The sequence below is a fragment of the Varanus komodoensis genome, unplaced genomic scaffold (assembly GCF_004798865.1).
Source record: "Varanus komodoensis strain SLA01 unplaced genomic scaffold, ASM479886v1 scaffold16, whole genome shotgun sequence".
In the NCBI taxonomy this organism is placed as follows: domain Eukaryota; kingdom Metazoa; phylum Chordata; class Lepidosauria; order Squamata; family Varanidae; genus Varanus; species Varanus komodoensis.
This window is the reverse complement of record NW_025335468.1, coordinates 9,806,066-9,825,232: the sequence shown is the minus strand read 5'-3', so window position 1 is coordinate 9,825,232 and position 19,167 is coordinate 9,806,066. Positions and strand designations below refer to the sequence as shown.

General features: G+C 46.6%; 1 protein-coding gene across 1 annotated transcript; it reads right to left on the bottom strand.

Moving 5' to 3' along the window:
* Window positions 1-10,598: 10,598 nt before the first annotated feature.
* LOC123021407 (pleckstrin homology-like domain family A member 2) lies at window positions 10,599-13,372 on the bottom strand. Its single transcript, XM_044426131.1, has 2 exons — window positions 12,800-13,372; window positions 10,599-10,970 (listed from the first exon to the last, which is right to left on the bottom strand). Exon 1 carries the CDS (start codon window positions 13,261-13,263, stop codon window positions 12,838-12,840), a length of 426 nt encoding a protein of 141 aa, XP_044282066.1. The 5' UTR covers window positions 13,264-13,372; the 3' UTR covers window positions 10,599-10,970; window positions 12,800-12,837.
* Between the last annotated feature and the right edge of the window lie 5,795 nt (window positions 13,373-19,167).

The window sequence follows — 19,167 nt, the reverse complement described above, 5'->3', positions numbered from 1 at the left end:
TGAGAGGAGTGACCATGTCTGGAAAAATAAGGAAGCTTCCACTTGTTGCCAGAACAATGACAGAATAAGCACTTAAATTTCAAACCTCAAAAGAAAAACACAAGAAGGCCAGTGGTCTAACTAGCCCAGCATTCTGTTCACACAGTGGCCAACTCCTGCCCGTGTTCCCGAGCAATTTATGTGCTGCCTTGGATACTGCAGGCAGCATATAGCGATCACGGATGGCTTTCTCCTCCATGAATGTCTCTAACCTACTTGTAAAGCCATCCAAATTCCTGAAAGAGGACACCATGGGAGGCTCTCTGTAGAGGGCATGCTGCAATCAGGGCTCTACCACCCGAAGTCTCTGCCCCCAGCACACAGGAAGCTGCCTTACTTGAGTCAATCCATTTAGGCCAATATAGTCGACACTGACTGGCAGCAGCCTTTCCTTCCCTACTTGGTGCTGGGGATCAAACCTGGCAAGCCAGCAGGTGTTTTTCCATGAAGCCAGAGCCCCCCGTGGCTGAGCTACAGGTACCTGCTGAAGCTCAAATGCTGGGAACGCATTGAGAAGGGCTTCCAATGAAGAACTAACAACCCAAGTACACACGTGTGGAGACAGGAAGTCCTGTAGGTATTCTAGACCCCAGTGATGCAAAGCTTTAAAATTCAAATCTAGCACATAGAATTGGCCACTGAAGACAAATCAAGGAGCAGTCCCAAGGGATAGGATTAAAGATTACTGAGATGCACAATGTAAGCTTGGCAAAAGACACTCCGAAATGTTGGAGTATGAATGTTGTTGCCACCACCATGTTTACCAGAATGGTAAAGTGGCTGGAACAAATCCCTTATAAGGAAGGACATCCGGGACTGTTTTGCTTCAAGAAAAGGCAAACGAGGGCAGACCTGACAGAGGAGTCTAAAATGTTGCATGTTGTGGAGAAGGTGGGGATGGAGACTTTTCTTCCTCTCTCATTGTCCCAGAACCTGAGGTCATCCCATGAGGCTGAATAAGCGGAGATTCAAGTCAGAGAGAAGGAACCATTTCTTCACACAGCCTATAATTAAACAATTGTGTTTGCTGTTGCAAGATGGAGTGATGGCCACCACAGTGGATGCCCTTTCAATGCACGGAAGAAGCTGCTGTATTAACACTTTCCAGTCCCTTCTCCCTCTTGCATGGCAGCGCCTGCTGCAGTGTTGTGGTCGCAGTGAAGCTGGTGTCCCCAGTGCCTTTGCGGTTGCCTGCAGCTCTGCCTGCTTCCGGTGCACTGCATTTCCCAATCCCAGGTTAGGTAGCAGAACCCAGACGCACCAGAAAGATCTACATTAATTGACTCTGTCTCCATTTCTTACCACAGCTGGTTGGATTAAATATGTCCAGCCGCATTTGGGTTTTCTGGTGAATCTGAACGCATTTTCTTTATAAGCCTTTCTGCTTTTTGTCCCTGAAGCTGAGCTGCTTTAGGGAGCTGTAATGAATTTAGTGCCGAAACATTCCAAACTGGCCATTGTTGCTTGGAAGCTTTTCTCCTGTACCCTTCTCAACATGTGGAGTCTGAAGCAAGCATCAGTAGCACAACCTTGAGCCCTACCCATGCACTGGACCGTGACATCCGTCATTCTCAGCCAACAAAAGTCTAACATGTTTGGAGAAGGCTGATGTGGACTAAGTTCTGAAATGATGCACTGATCCGGCCTGTATTCAGTTGTCAGAAAATAATAGGTGCAAATGTATACGGATACTTGGGGCAGGCTGGGGAGGGACAGTCTGCTTCATGTCTGTAAATGAATGCATTTTAATTAAATATGGTGTCATGTAAGTTACACCTCAGAGTTCCTTCTTCAGTGCAACTGTTCAAGTTTTTGGAGTTTTAGTCACCTGCTTACTCTAAGGTGAGGAAGAGCACCCTGTGCCCCAAGGAAAATTATGTGGGGTAGGGAGAAAATAGAATCAGGCACCAATGGAAGGGGTTTTCTCTATGTTTAATTGCCATGCCATTGAGACGGGGTGGGGGCTTGCAATGTGTGGGGAGCATTAACCCTTTCCTCTGCAGCCGCAGTCCCCCTTGAACACCCACCCCATGACGCATGGCAGTAAAGCGGAGCAAAACCCCTTCTTCTGCAATCCCTTGGCCTTCCAAGTGATACCTTCAACGGGCTGCCTGTGTTTCCCACTTTAAAAAAATAGACCAGTTATGCCTGCTTATAATTATTCAATTTGATCTGCTCCATTTGTGCAAACACAGCAGCTCAGGTTAAAAGGAGATACCCAGTCTTTTAATTCATCAGTGAATGAGTTGTGTTTACATTCTGCTTTCTTTGAGTTCGGGTGTGCTGTGAGGCAGTCTAGGCTCAGGCTGAGGCAGAAGGACTGGCTCACTGAACAGCACGGCATCATAGCATAACTTTCCTGAGAAGGTGGACCTTGCTACCTCTGTTTTGTTCCCTGATGCATTATGTGTATTATGTTTTGTTTTATTTTATGTAAGCCATCCCGAGGCTGTGCGATGGGATGGCAGACAGATACTCTAAATAAATAAATGAATAGGTTGGCAGTGCTGACCGTCGCTTTGCAGCATGTTTGTTGATTGCTGCAAACTGGAAAGGGCCTGGCGATGGTCCTGCAAAGCGTCTCCTGTGGCCTTGGGATTCTTGGGGTTAAGCTGCTGGCTTAGTCAGGAGACTTTTAATGGAACCCAGTGAGTAAGACTGGGAAATGGTCTTGATGGCTCTTGGAATGTGTTTAGTGCTCTTCTATTAAGCAGCTCTTCTCAACACATTCCCTTCCCTGCTTTGGAATGTGTAAATCAGAGGGCCACAGATAAGCAAGAAATGAAAGAGCGAGCCTGCAGGTTTTGAACGGGACACACAGACCAGATAGATCTCTGCAAGAATCCTATGGTGCTCATTCCACCCCCCCCACCCCAAAATCAGACCAGATCAGACCAGACCAAACCACCCTTTGAGCTGTGAGCCTCCATCTATGCTTCTTCTATACAGATGCGAAAACAAATCATATCACCAAAGCTCCATAAACCTCCAATTTTAAACAACCCATGGCTAGCCAGGACTGTGACAAATTGTAGCTAAGATAGAAGTCAGCAAATGTGTCAATTGCACTCTCCCTTGCAACTCTTTGCTGCTATCCAAGTCTGAGACAATTTCACACATGCTACCTGAAGAACTTAGAGTCTCTCCACCCTGTGTTCATGCACATATGTGAAAGACACAAATGAGGTTTTAACTTAGCCTGTATATCTTTAAAAAAATGACTGGCCATGTAAGGAGACAGTGGAATGTTGACTTTCCTACTTTCCATGCCACCTCCAAACACGCATCTTCTGTCAAAGGTGTGCTCTTTCAAAGGACGCATGCGCATACAAATGCACTTGCAGGTGGCAATACTTAGATGAAAGAAGCAATGGGTGCAGCACTGGCAAGACTGGCAAGACTTTCCACCCGCCACATTTGGCTTGCTGCAATGAGGGGAATGCTGGTGGAATGGACAACCAGAGCATCCCTGGGGTTGCATCAGAGTCCAGCTGCAGGACACCATCCCCAGGAAGCAGGCGAAGAAGTGTCTTCTCTTGCACTAGCTGTAGGGGGAAAGCACCGTTTAGGAATGGCCCTGTGCACCTCAATTGAAGTCGGGGAAGATCTCTGCGTGATAATTAAAGTGCTTTAAAGTGCATGTGTGATTCACTGGAATAATGCTGAGTTCTGCAGTCTCAGCACAGCTTATTACACACACATGGCCTAGAACAAAGCATAACCTATATGAGCCTCTCCTGTCAGTGGAGTCAATGAACGCCAGCTTGGATCAGCAGAACTTGGGTGTCAAGGATGCTGAGAAGGAAGCAGGTGACCCACATCATGCCGACCAGGGGCAGCAGAATCCCCTGGTGCCTCTGCAGACCCATCTCTCTTCCAGTACAAACAACCTGAATGTCCTCAGTGGCTTTGGCTGCAATCCAACACCCGCTTCCCTGGGAGTTGTGCCTCCACTGAACTCTAAGGACTTTCTTTTCTGTACACACGTATAGGGTGGCACTGTTAGATATTATGAGCTTCATATGAGAGGGTCGGATGTGCAACATTCATCTTTCTCTCTCCCTTGCACATGGCATCACAAAATGGCTGATGAAACTGTGGTCTTAAAACCAAAGTTCGACCGAAGCTCCTTTGCACTACCATCTGTATTATTATTATTATTATTATTATTATTATTATTATTATTATTAACATTTCTATGCCGCCCCTTGCCGAAACCTCGGGGCGGCTTACAACACGATAAAATACAATGAAATACAATAGCACATGTATGACATTTGATTGTCCATGTAAGCCCCAGGATGACTATGGATCAGTGTGGCCCGCAGGTGTAAGAATAGAAATTAATCCAGACTGAAGATGAACCCATTGGCACTGGACTGCTTGACTGGCTGGGTTTGCTTAACGCTTCCTCAGATAAGCTCCTATTCAGGCAGATTTCAGAAGCAAGCCTGCTTTTGCGAAAGACAAGAAAGAAAGTGGAGTATATGCAGAGCATCTTACAAATTCATCAAATGCAATTGGGATCCATCCCACAGTCTGGATAGAGATGCACTGCTTTGCACAACACTGTGGTTGCAGTGTGAGGAGCAAGCACACAGCTGCCATTTTGGGTATGTTGTGTTGTTCTGTGACATACTGTCACAGTGTGCAGACCCAGTCAACATGGGTTATATGAAGCAAACCTAGGAACATTTCGTAGTGTTAAATCATAATGACTGGCTGTAATGCAGATATGATATTGTAATGGCTGAGTGGGACAAGAGTGGTCCTGCTTTCTTGGTTTTCCTTGGCTGCAGCCTGATGGAATGGCTGGAAGATGGTCACTGCGGAAAGGGCAGCCTGGTGAAGCTGGCTCTGCAGCAGGGCTGACGGTGACCGAGTCGTGCTGATATGGCAAGAGAAGGTGCTCTTCAGGTGACATTCCAGTTCTGCCACCCTGAGCAAAGCAGCCAGTCTGCTTGAGCATTTCTGCAGGTTTGTCACTGTGCATACAGAGTACTGGACTAGATGGAACTTTGGCCTGATCCAGCATGGCTTTCCTTATTTTCTTACGTCATTGGCAACAGCTTTGTGGGTTCAGAGGGAAGGCAGAACAACTCAGAAGGAGCACACCTGCTCTGCATTCAGATGATCTTCTGTTCAGTTCCTGGAATCTTCACACCCCAAGACCTAGGAAAGCCAGTCCCAGCTAAAGGAGATTTTGGCCTGGATCCTGATTTCACTGAATCATCTGCACTGATCAAAGTGGGCTTCTCTAGCCCATTCTTCCCAAGGCAGCCCTTCCAACCTCCTGAAAATGCTGCACAAAGACTGGGTTCAGTCCCACTCACACTGACAGGTTGAGTATGGGTTCCATGTGGGTTTTCTCTGAAACATGGATTATTGTGTTACTGGAATCCAGCCGCACTAACAAGCAGTGGCTTTTGTTAATCAGGGCCAGTTTCTTGATGGGTTGTGAGCTGTAGATTGTTCAATGTAGAATGGTTTTGTCCTTCAACTAGAATCTAGTCTCTAGATTCAGACCATGTGAGAACCCACTTCCAACAACTATCCACCGTACAGTGATAACCTGTGCGTAACCCCTGAGGGTGACTTCCCATGTTGGTCAGCAAAACAATTTGCAAACTTTTCAGAGAGCGCGATGTGAATCTAGCAGTATAGAAATGCTTTAGACCAGGGGTGTCCAACCTTTTGGCTTCTCTGGGCCACACTGAAAGAAGAAAATTGTCTTGGGCTACACATTAAATACAGAGACACTAATGAAAGATGATGAGCAAAAAAAAGGTATGTGCTTAATTTTCGTGATATCTGCTACCACAGATAAGCAAAAACGTCCTCACATAATAATCCTAATTATGTGGCACTCCATTTGGAGAGTCTTTTAAAATCCTTAAGCAAGGCCCAAGTTTGCAATCACTAGTACAGAAAACGAACATATCTAAGTAATAAAACTTCACTGATTTTTGATATTTTTATTATAAAAGTAAAAGAAAAGAGGGCAACATAAAACTAGTGGGATGTTTGACATTGCATTTGAGAAACTAGTGCATCAGTATGGAAGTAGGTGCAATTCTCAGTGAGTTCTCAAGGTGCTCATCAGATATTTTGGTTCTAATTTTACTCTTAGTATGCTTCATTCTTGAAAATAGTTGCTCTCAAATGTAGGTGCCCCCAAAAAGTGAATACATGAAAAAGGCATGATTGTGAAGCTAAGGATATTTGTCTCTGGGATGACTGGACCTATAAAAGTCCATGATCAATGTATTCTTTAAGTTGAATGTCAGATGGCAGCTCTGTGCATTCCATTTGAAAATTGACAGGTAACATATTTATGTTGACTGAAAATGGAGCTGCAAATATCCAAAAATAATGCTTATTTTCCCAGAAATCTTGAAATCTGCTTTCAAATTCTTGTATCCAATCAAAAAGCAAGGCTGCATATTTTTCACTGTTCACAGGACTGTGTTTAGCCAATGTGTCAAAATGCATAAAATTGTTTAATGGTAGGTTGAAATACTATTGATATCAGCTGTGTTTCACTTACCAAGTCACCATGAGCACATGTAACATCTGATGGTGTCAATTCAACTGCCTGCACTTGGAAGATAACTCACTGGAAGCCTCACACCACCATAAAACCACAAATATGTTCAAATAGCGAGAGCATGCATACATTTAATTTATGTGACATTGTGGCATGAGGTTGCCATCTACAAAGTTCATGCTTGAGAACTGCGCAATCAAGTTACCAAAAAACAAAACAAAAAAATCTCATAAAGTTTTAAGTAAGTTTATGATCTTGTGTTGCCCCATTCAGAGCCATTCTGAGCCACCTGTGGCCCACAGGCCACAAGTTGGACACCCCTTCTTCAAACAAACAAACAAACAAGAGACCTTGGTGGGTGGAAAGAGCCATTATGTGGAAGGGAGGAGAGAATCTCCCAAAATCAGGTGATGGGATCTTGTGTCAACTGAGCCCTTCCTCTCCTAGCAGGTTGTCTTCTTATGGCTGGGAGATCCTGGATCCAACCCAATACATTCTATACTTCATCATTTTCTGGAATGAAAGCTGTCTCTCCATACTCATATCATTTTCCTTTGTTCTTAGTTTTTTTGGAGTTACAAGGAAAATGAAAAAGATACATAACCCTCATTCTATCTCAGTGTCTCATTCAGATTTTCATTACTCAATATCTGAAGGCTATAATTTCCCACAGTCGGTCTGATGCAGCAGTTGCTTCTGGGGATCATATGTAACATGCAGCTCTCTGATCCTTTGCTCTGGTAGGCGGATGAATGAGCCGTGGCCCGGACACGCTTGGGCTTCCCCAGTGGTTGAGTGCATGCCTGCAGCTCCGAAGCAAGGAAAGGGCTGGGGGAGGGTTTGCAAGTGGCATCTGGAATTCATCAAGGCTTCCTCTCAAAGGGGCTTTGATAAGGCGAATCGGAGCCTGCTCTGCTTCCAGGGCTCTCTCCTAGGCACAAATGAAGGCTGGGCCTTGTTCTAGGTCTAACTGGAGGCCAGTCAGGCCATAATTCACTTGGCTTGTTGAATGATGTTTCTGTGACAAAGCATTGGCACTGGGTCTCAAAGGTCAAATAGGTAACTTGTTGGGTGTTGCAAAGAAGAACTGATTTTAATTCCAAAGGGTTTGCAAGAATCACGAGAGAGGTGAGAAGGGCTGCCAGTCAGAGCTTTTCACCCTCTGTTGTCTGCTCTTCTGTTGTGGGTCTTCCTCAGCTGTTGAAATGACCTGAGTAATGCCCATTTCCTGTCACAATGAGTGATATGAGGCATGACGTGTTCCATGTGCCCCTTTGCAAACTCTGTTTTTTAAACTCTATAGAAATAAAACTTGTTGGCAAGAATTCCTTAATTCATTAGCATTTACTTTAACTGCCTTCTAAACCACATTTTAGTTGGAATCAGTGGAATCAGGTTGGAATCAGTGCAGTGAAGGGCCGCTAGGACGGTGGCTGGTTTGCAGGGTAGGTCATACTAGGAGAGACTGAGGGAGCTGGGTCTTTTCACCCTTGAGGAGGAGACTCAGCGGGGACCTGCTAGTGACAGACACATACCTGTGAGGAGGTCCCACACAGAGGTGAATCATGATCTTTTTTCCCCTGCAGTGGAGGGCAGGATGCGTTCCAATGGAGCAAAGCTCAGGGAACCAAGATTTAGGGTGGATGCCAGGAAGTACTTCCTGATGGTTAGGACCTCAGGGGTATGGAATGGGCTTATATGGGAGGTGGTTAAAGCCTCAACTGTGAGGGTATTTAAGGATAGGCTGGACATGCACATGGTAGGCATGTCATGAGTGGAGCCAGCTGGAGTCGGGGATCAGACTAGATGGCCCAGGAGATCCCTTCTGACTCATTCTGTTTCTATGGTTCTTTAGCTGGGGGACAACCTTACCTTTCCCTGCCTCTTCCTCCTCAGGTGCCATGCTGGGGATAATTGCCTGTGATCCTCTACTTACCAAGACTTAAAGGGTGGTATGTGCATAAGGATGAAAGATCTGGGATTTCATTCTTGCAACTGTTAATAAGCATCACCCACTGTTTGCATTTCTTGAGAAAAAAAATCCTCTCGAGAAGCCAATACCTGAACCACAACCAAATGTAGGGCTGATCAGGATGGCATTGCAGAATCAAGACCAAGCCAGTTGTACATATGGTTGGATCATTATGGAAGTAAGAACAATGTACAAGGGTCAGCTCAGCAATAACTCTTTGCAAACTGATCTCTGAACCAAACCACAGGGGAACTCACCAAAGAAAACACTACAGAAAATTTGTGTACCTTTGTTAAAAGATTATTTGGTTCCAAATTTTGCTCAAGGAGCTGGATTGAGATTTAAGCTGGATCATCTAGGCTATGGAACTGGATTTCTTTGCCTCTTGAAAATGCTGTTTATTTCCTTACAAAGAACCCAAGGTGGCTTACATCTTCTGCCCCCTCTCCATTTTAGCCTCAGAATCTTCTGAAGTAGGTTAGGCTGAGAGATAACGACTGGCCCAAAATCATGCAATGAATTGAGTGGGGACTAAAACCCAGATCAGCCCAGTCCTGGTCCAGTGCTTTAACCACTGCAGCATGCTGCCTCTCGGTTATCAAGCTATCATCTTGCCTAAAGTGAGTTAAGCGTAACAGGAGACCCTGCGGAATGGGGTGAGCTGTGGTGTGCCGTGGGGCTGGCTGAAGAATGCCGAAAGCAAATCCTGGATCTAGCCCAAATGTATGAATTGAATATGGAACAGCTCAAAACACTTAATAATCAATTAGTGTAAAACAGGAGAATCTAGAATTGTTCAATCTTCCATGCATACATCAAACACATGAGGTAGGAAATATGGCAGATGTCTGCATGGAAGCAAATGAAATTCTTCCAAGAAAGGGATTGGAGGACTCTGTCTATTCAGCTTAGATAAAAGGAGACTGAGCCTGAGAACAGGCTAGGAATATCCTGGAATAAGCTGTCTGAATTAAATTCAGCAATCTGAAATGCTTCTATCTGCTTGAGCCAGGCTATTTCCATTAGTGGAACAATGGAAACTTAAGACATATGGAGATGCCACCTGCTGGTTTCTGATCACCCAGGACATGGGCAAACCTACAGGACTTTGTAACATCCTTCCAGGACAAGCTTGCTTTTGTCTTCCCTAGTGTGACACCAAAGAACAAAGCACTACCTGGAAAGGGACTGACTTTAGGTTGCCTTTGACAGAGTAATTAGCATGTAAGTCCCTTCAATGGGAAAAATGGTTCATCTGACCTATTGGTCTACCTTCCTGGCCCAATTGTACTCTGGGGATAGTGCTGAGATTCTCAGTAATCCCTGACATGCTAATGTCCTCCCCAACCCGGAGCTAGACTACAACTCCCATTATCCCCACCCCACAAGGCTGTGGAGAACTTTTTACACTCTTGAACATAACCAAGATGCAGCTGCCACTACCTTGATGGCTTTAAGAAGGAGCCAAAAGACACATGGTGGATAAGGCGATCAGCGGCTACTACATGAGGGACACCATGCCTCTGATCATAAAGCTATCAACACCCGTTGAAAAGGCTGCTGTTTGCACTGTGATCCTGTTTATGGGCTTCTCATGGGTCTTTGTGAGGACAGAATACTGGACTAGATAGGCCTTGGGTCTGACCCAGCAGGACCTTCTCAGATTCTTATGCACACCGCTGCATTGGTGCAGCTTGCTAAGAGCAGCCTCGGGTGAGCACACTCAGAGTAGACCTTTCCCATAATCTAAAAGCCCACAAGAGCCTCAGGCTTTAATGATGTGCATCAGTAGCCCCCCAGCCCACAGGTACGTGTGACCTGCATGCCTCTCCTGCCCTTTTACAAGGGCAGATATGCAGGTAGAAGCCCATTTCTGCTTGCAGATTTGGATCAGATTTCAATAGGTATTGATTAGGGCAGCATTTCCTGCTGACAGATTTGTCTGGATAATCACATCTTGTTGCTATGTCAGATTTTGAGAGAGCAGTCTCAGAAATTTAGAGCTGCTAAAGATTCACTTCAGATATGTGGAAAACAAAGTGAGCATTTCACATAATTTATTTGGAATGGCTAACAATAGCAATGCTAAGAAAGCTATTTAAAAACAGTCATCAAAAATAAATACAAAATACATATCCTAGAAATAATTAAAACTATTTTTACTGTATAAATAAAAATGAAATAGTGGTTTACAAGCTGGACTTCCTCTTTGGTAATCCAGACTTGGTTTTTTCAGAGTGTCTTTGGTTTGTCTTTCAACAAAAAAGGTTCCTTTTCTGCTCAGCAGCTTCATCAAATCTGAGGAAATCTAGCATCCTCTGGCACCTGTCTTTGCTTTCCTTCATCAGTATCTTGCTCTGGTGCAATCATATCACTGTCCAAGATCCTTTATCTTGTTTGTCATCCAGAGTTCTAGAGAAGAAAAAGAGAGGAAGAAGTCAACACAATGGAGGAGAGTGAGCATTTCACAAATAAAGCTAACATGGCTGCTTTTAAAGTTCTGCCCAAAGCAAGTTTTCTACAAAAGAACCACTGCATTTTCTTTGACTCATATGTTCTGCACAATAATTTTTTCTGAGCCAGAAGCACACTTAAGACTATGGGTGAGAGTGGTAGAATTATTGATAATATCTGTCACAGACCTTCAATCTGCAAAGAACCTGCCCCAATCTGGTACCCTCCAGGTATGCTGGATGACAAGTCCCATCATCCACAACCAATATGCTCAGTGGGATCTGATGGGACTAGAACCAGGCACTGCCTTCAGCTCTAGATATTCAGCACCTAAACTTGCCTCACTTCCCAAAATCTTAGTGAATGACTATCCAGGTGATCCAAAGGCATAACCAAGTGGGTTTTTCCAATGGACCACTCTAATGGGTGCTTTCAAACTGGGCAAGGCAGGTGGTCCTGCTCCACCAATCAAAAGGCAAGAAAGCTTTGTATAGCTACTCCATCTTTTTTCCCCTCCTCCCCAATGGATTTTTGCTGGTAGAAGAAAAAATGGAGGCAGCAGTGGGAAAACATGGCAGGCTTGCAAAGGCCCCTGTAACATTCCATGAATGAGGCAGGAAGATGGCTCTATAACAGCACGGGGGCATCCTTCCCCTGAACATCTCCACTATAATGGAGGGAGCAATCCCATGGCACCTAGAAAGCATCTGAGGGGGCGCAGGACATAGTGGCTTCCCAGCTGTAGGATTGGAGACAGCTCTCTGACCCCTGTGCTGGCAACCAGAGCTCCTCCCCTCCCAGCCAGCATGGAAAGAACAGCACCCGCAGCTCCCTGCGTGGGAACGCAGACGTGGAGGGTGATAAAAGGGGCATTTTGGGGGGAGGGCTGGGATGGAGGCAGGGGAGAGCAGGATAAGAGCTACCTCGTGCCTCCATCACCCTTTTCTTCTGCAATGCTTTTGCCAAAGAGTCTGTTGGGCAAAAATGCAGGGTGTGAGGCTGGGAAGACAAAGATCACTCCTACTGCTCCTCTTGTTCAGCATGGGATGTTTATACACCTCTGAGTTTAGGAGCGTGAGCATCAAGGGTGCAACCCATAGGACCACACACTTATTACATTAGAAAAAAGGATTTTCTGCAAATCAGAGAAACACTGCAGACCAGCAAGTCTTGTCCAGCTTGTCTGGCACTGGTTGGGCATGTGAGTCCTACTCTTTTGCACCTGGCAGATCCCTCACTTGTGCACGTGTCCTTTCACGAGAATAGCCAGCTAAAAGGCAGGCAGGTGCCCCTCTGGCAACAGCCAGTGAGGGAGTCTCAGCGAAGAGCAAGAGAAGCACCACTCCACTCTTTTAGGCTAAGACATCAGCATGCCATGACATAAATCAAGCTGGGGGCCCTACTAGCACCCCGCCGCTCCCCCAGACACGCCATCCACACACTTTCAAACACTCCTGTACCATTGCTGCACTGGGCTCCCAAGTGAAGTTTCAATTATTCTCAATCCCTAGACCGATTGCAGATACACAAAACCAACCAAGTCTGAGCAGCCATACCCAAATCCGAATTTGCTAAGAAACGCACGCGATTGATACTAGAGCCCCACATCAACCAATAAGTCGGGGGTCCGCGGCCCCCGTAGGCACCGCACGTGGTCCCACCGAGGAGCCTTCTCAGCCGGCAGAGCGCTCGCACGCAGCCTTCCTTGGCTCACTGAACTTTGCCGCGAAAAGCGCGGGCGAGCCCGTCCTGAGCCCGTCGGCGGACCGCCGCGTTCGCCTGCTCACCTTTGGTCGGTGGGGCCGGGCTGCGGCCGGCTGCGGGCTCAGGGGGCGCGGGCGAGGCGCCTGTCGCGGGTGCCGGCGGCCGCCTCCTCGGCGGCCTCCTGGCGGCTCTTAAAGTCCTGGATGGCGCGCTTGTTCTGGAAGTCGATGAGCGCCAGCGTGATGGAGGCGTTCCAGCAGCTCTCGCCCGGGCACCGAAAGTCGATCTCCTTGCGGTCCGTCGTGACGATGGTGAAGTAGACGTATTTGCCGGTGCGCTCCACGCAGTCCACCTTCTGGATGGCGCCGAAGCGCAGCTCCTTGGCGCGGCCCTTGCCGCCGCCCTCGGGCGACGAGAGGCTCAGACTGTCCTTGCTCAGCACCACCTGCTTCTTTTTCCACAGCTGGAACAGGCTGTCGCTGCGCTTCTCCAGCTCGCCCTCGCGGATCACTTCCGACGACGCAGGGGCTGCTGCCGGGCCCTTCATCCTGAGGCTGTCACCGGCGCCGCTGCTGGAGCAACCGCAACCCTAGCGGCTCTGCCAACCACGCCGAGACCGAGGGCACAGCCTCCTCCCTGCACTTCTACCGCTCAGGACTGCGGCACGTCTTTGGCGAAGAACCCCATTTATGGCCTTGGAGGCTCGTTTCGGGCCCGCCTCTCGCCTCCCGTCCGCTCGGGCTGATGCCGTTGCCCCTCCCCTCCCGGATGAGGCCCCGCCCCCTGCTTCCCTTCCTTTGTTCTTGTCGCCTTGCCCTCTGTGTCGATTGTGGCGCCTCGAGTTTTGTCTAGCCGGATTATAAATATTCAAAATTGAACAAGAAACATGTTCGTTCATTCACAGCACTTGTAGGCCACTCCACAGCAAAGTTCTCTGGGTGGCTTACATAAATAGTAAAGCAATTCCATGTCACAAGTGGTGTTGGCTTTAGAGTGGTGGGTGCAAATGCAAAGGGCAATCACCTTTTGCTCCCCCCCCCCGCTCCACCCAACACGGGCTCCAATAAAGTTTCCGACCGAGGCAGACAAGTGCCCCACTTCTCTCCTGTTGCTTGCTGGGCTCTGAAAGAACTCAAGGGCACAACGTGGAATTTTGGAAACCACAAAGGCCTGGCCAAGCGATTCTGCCATGATGAAATGCCCTTGTGCTTCGACGCTGGGATGAAGGCATACTGCCTCCCCCATCTCCCATAATCCATCTGCCTCTGTGGCTCTCTTCAAGCGCACCTTTCCCTGGAGTAGCTGGGCGCTGGCCTTCCCTTCCCCTTTGCCTCACTCCCTCTCACTGGATGACTCACCTCAGGAATGCAGCTGTTGCCGAGCCCACTATCTGTGAGTCAGCTGCTGCCTTGCCTTGGCTCTCTCCCAGGTTTCATTCAGCTGCTGGGTGCTGGCTGAGGTAGGCCTCTTTCAGCAACAGGCCACTGGACGCGGCTTTCTTGCAGGAAATCTGAAATGACTTCAGTCCAATATGGTACATTTATCTGACTAAGTCAGGTGCGCTTTTTTTCTGTGGATGCTTTGGGTCGGGAGTGTGCGAAGTGCTTAAATGCGCAATCTTTGTATTGGTATCAGTCGGATTCAATGTCACGTGTAGTTTTTTGGGGGCTGGGCGACACAGGGGAGCAAGGGTAAACCTTCCCTCCCCCATTGTGACCTCCTGGAAAGCCTTCCCGCTCACCGCATAGCAAAAAGAAAAGAAAGACCTTCCCTGAACACCAATCAAAAGATACTTTATCAGGTGGGGACGGGCTGCAGCATGTGCAAAAGTGGGATAAGCTCTTCTCTCCCCAGCTGCAAATCCTCTCAAAGTGCACTCCCTGCATGGCATTAAACTAAGAAGCAAACCTTCTATTGGCACCAATGGACACTTAGTTCTTGCAGACACAGACTCAGCTCGGTGTGCCCAGGCCTGGCAATACCCTGCCAGGGCCGGCCCCACCATTGTGAAGGCTGAGGTGCCAGCACCAGGCAGTTCAGCAGGGAGAACAGCACCCCAAGGGGTGCTCTGGAGAACCCAGCCAACCTCTTTCTCCTGTGGCATTTGCCACAGCAAGAGAGAAATTAGCAGGGCTCTCTAAAGCTCTGGCGTCACCACCAGCTGCCATCATTTTGACTGCAGTTGATGGCAGTCCCTATGTGCTTGGCGGGCTGGCTGCTCTCAGTGGCTCAGCCAGCCGGCCGGCCTGTCTAGCTGGCTGCTCGGTTGCCTGTTCACTCACCTTGGTTTGTGCCCCTGCTGTGAAGTGCCTCTAACAGAACAGCTAACAGGAATAGCTTGGCCAACTTCCTGCAAGAGCCTCCCAGCTGAGGCACAAGACTGGAGCAGGTGGGTAGGCAGGTGTGAGTGCCAAGCTGGGCCAATTGGCCAAACACGTGCGGGAGTGGCTAGCCAGCTGGCCAGGCAGGTAGCTGGGCTGTACGAACATGACAAGAACTGTGCTGGCTCAGGCCAAAGGTTGACCTGCTCCAGCATTCTGTTCGCCCAGTGGCCAACCAGCTGCTTGCCGAATCCACAAACAGGCCATGAGTGCAGCAGCAGCAGCATCCCAGCCAAGTTCCCCAGCAACTGCTGCATGCAGGCATCCTGCCTCTAGTATTGGAGGTAGCAGAGAGCCATCAGGGCTAGTAGCCCGTGATAACCTTCTCCTCCATGGTTTTGCCCAGTCATAGAATCATACAATAGTAGAGTTGGAAGGGGCCATGAAGGCCCTTGAGTCCAGCCCCCTGGTGTTGCAGGACACCAATTTACACCATCCCACTCAGATGACTGTCCAGTTTCTTTTTGAATGTGTCTAGGGTGGGGGAGCCCACCACCTCTCTAGGCAGCTGGTTCCACTGTTGTCTCCTTTTAAGGCTGGCCAAAGGGATGCCATCACTACACCTTGCGGAAATGAATCCCACAGTTTAACAAGGAACTGTATGAAGAGGTAGAATCACGGAGCAGCGGAATTGGAAGAGGCGTGTAAGATCCTAGAGTGCAACCCTGCTCAGTGCAGGACTCCAGTTAAAGCACCCTGGACAGATGACTGGGCAGCTGCATCCTGGATGCCTCCAGTGTGGGTACTTCCTTTCCTCTGTCCTGAATCTTGGCTGCCCAGCCAGCTGAGCAAGCAGCACCGCCACCTCTCCTGAGGCAGCAAAACACTTAGGGGCAAGCATGACCCCCTGCTTTTGGTCAGATTGTGTGAGGGCTGTTCTCCTTGTATGTACACAGCATCATATCAGATATTGCACCGTTGAGTTGGTCCTAAGCAAAATTATTTTGGTGATGGGGTCACTTCCAAAAATCTGCTTCTTCATGTTCTGATCGTTTGATTCAGCGGCCTGCCCCTGGCAGCCCCAGGAAGTGGTAGCGCAGCACCCTCACAGTGCCACCGTGTTTGCCACCGTGTTTGTTCATGGGGTTACTCACACCGGACGCTAATCTGACGGCTCCAGGTATAGCCATGGAATGTAAAAGGAGGAAGGACGGAAGGAAGGACGGAAGAGTGAGTGAATGATGCCAAGAATGGAAGCATTCAGAAAGGAGACCTAGCAAATATCAGGTTTGCATACAACCTTGCCCTAGTTTAAAGGGGGAGAGAGAGAAAGAGATATATAAATAAATATGGAGAAAGGGGAGAAAGAGAGATGTCAAAAGGCACAAAAACAAAGCCTCTAGGAGGTACTGGATGCACTATGGATGTATTCAGTTCTAAGTTAAAATATGTAATAGAATAATGAGAGAATCATTTCAATATATGCATGCCATGCTTTTTTGCTTCCTTTGATTAATTTATACTTTGCATCATCTTAGGGCACTTTCCTTCATGAGGCTCATGTTTTGTTGTGTAATTTACCCATAGGAAGATCCATATACTAGCTCTTCTAGGACATTGTTAACGGCACAGTAACTTTGGCTACAGGATGGTATAGAAATGTAAAAACTTAAAAGAAAATAAATATACAAAACCTGAGGGAGTCACATGCTTTCAGAACAAACATCCCACCCTATGGGTTGTGGGTTATGCAAATGTTTGGGTATTTTAAGTTCCTTTATTATGATTTTTTAAAGGAGTGATATTCTGGGACCTTTTATATACCCTAAACTTTTGGAATTCAAGGTAGGGGTCTAAAAATCTACCACCCTAACTGTGAATGTGTATTTTTTCTAGATGCAGGATTAATTCTGAAGCTTCTGATGAGACTGAACACTGAAATTTTTAACCCTAAATATATTTTGAAATTATTCTTTTGTTAGGATGCAATCCTATGGCTCCCTGCCATTGTTTCAGGGTTTATAAGATAGGTCGAGCCTCGGCTTTGATCTTGGGAAAACATTCTGAGGTTGGAACTTGGCGGCCCTTCTTCCGCCCTGGCAGCCAGCACGATTCTTTCTGTGCTGGCTGCACTCTGAAGGTCAGAGGTGGGGAGGAGAAGAGTGACGCACCTGCATCGTCCAAGGCAGCCCAGCAGTGCCTCTACCTCTGCTTCTGGCAAGGGGGGACATTCAGATGGCCCAAATCTGCCTTCTATCCATCTTGATGAGCAAGGAGAGAGCAGAAGCAAACTGAGCCTCCATGCTCTTTCTACTGGATGCTCATAACTCTCCAAGTTCGGAGCAAGATTTGTCTGTTGTTCTTGAGCGCGCGCGCACACACACACACACACACACACACACACACACACACACACACACACTTTTCAGCGGAGACCACACTTACTGTTGCCTTTGTCCATTTAGAAGGGCTGCTTGCCCTGGATCTCCCTCCACTGATACTTTTATGACTCCTAACATTGAGGTCCCTGAATTTCAAGTCACCACATTTTCAGAAACATATTCCTTACTAATTATTTTAAGAGCAGGGCATGTTTCCATGTAGCATTATTGTGGTTGGCCACACACTGTAAAATCAATAACAACTTACAGGCAGCGACATCAAACTTAGAATTCCAGCTGCTGGTAGATTCCAGCAGCTCATAAAGGCTGCATGGAATAAAAAGGCATTTAAAAACTCAAGATGAAGGGAAGAGTGCAGCATAATTCTGTTATTGCCTAAACTATTTTGAATTCAAAGCCAAAGGAATGGAAAATAAGTCAGTATTAAGAATTCTAAGTTAGAATAATTGCCCTATAAGTTTCAATTAAGTATTAATTAATGTAACTGCATGTTGAAAAGATAACAATTACTAAAATTTTGTTAATTTTTTTTGATCTTGATATCATATGTAATATTTGTGTAAGTTCCCTTGGTATCCTTTTTCTTTTTCTTTTCCTGTATTCTACTTTTTATGAAAATTATAAACAAAACTATTTTAAAAGATGGGGGAAAGAGTGCAGCAGAATTCTTTTACCACCTAAATTATTTTGAAATTAAAACCTAAGTTTCAATCCTATGCATGTTTAGACAGAAAAAGTTCCAGGACTCCCAGCATTGCAGAGTGAGCCCTAATTTTTATTAATAAAAGGCATCCAAAAAGAGCCTGTATACTCACCAATTTGAGTGCAAAGGCATTACGATGCACTATCATACTATTTAGTTATAATGACAAGTGTTTTATCCTAAATATTGACACAAGATGGGTTTTTGGATTGCTGTTAGAGTCGATCTTTAGTCTAAATTAACAGATGGGTGGTAACATTCAGACATCATTTCCCAACACCTCCTTTTCCAAGAAATCCAGCCACCGGTTCCCAATAACCTCCCGAGTCCAAATGATTCATGTATATGTGTGCGTATTTGAAGCACGATACCACAAGGAGTCACAACAGTGTGTACTTGTTGGCGGAGTCAGTAAACTTAATACTTCCGGCATGAGTCTCCATATGTCCTTTATACATAAGAAGAGATGGGTTTTTGCAAGAATTAAACAAAGGAAATGGAAGAAGTTTATTGTGGGAACATTTCTGCCTTCATAAACAGGGCATGAACCAGTAGGATTAAATAATCTAGTCATCCTTCATAATAATATTTATCTGATAGGCATTCTTTCCCCTGAGCAATCTTTAAATGTTTCTAAAGCATTGTTACATAACATAATATTGTACAAGGCTTTTGGTGAAAAGAAACTAGCCCTTTCCTGTAATATCTCCTGAAAGGCAGTTGATTTACCATTAAAAACACACATGCTCTTAGCCAAAGACGTCAGCAGACCACTCAAGACCTCTATGGGCAAAAGAAAAAATACTGTAAGATCTTTGCTTCCTAGGTCATCTTTGTAGATGTGCTAAAGGGCAGCTTCAGATGTCATGCTTTTTCAACAGGCAAGCATGAAACCCATATGCAATTACCACATTTTGATGTCTGCACCGAGATTCGACCAGTGTCAGTAGGCGGTGTGTCTCTTTCATACAAACAAACTCTACATGCCCTGGATGGACATGCTAATTCATGGGACACGCACATCT

Excerpts from the sequence above, each read along its gene's own strand:
- LOC123021407 (XM_044426131.1), bottom strand. The coding sequence starts at position 13,263 with ATGAAGGGCCCGGCAGCAGCCCCTGCGTCGTCGGAAGTGATCCGCGAG.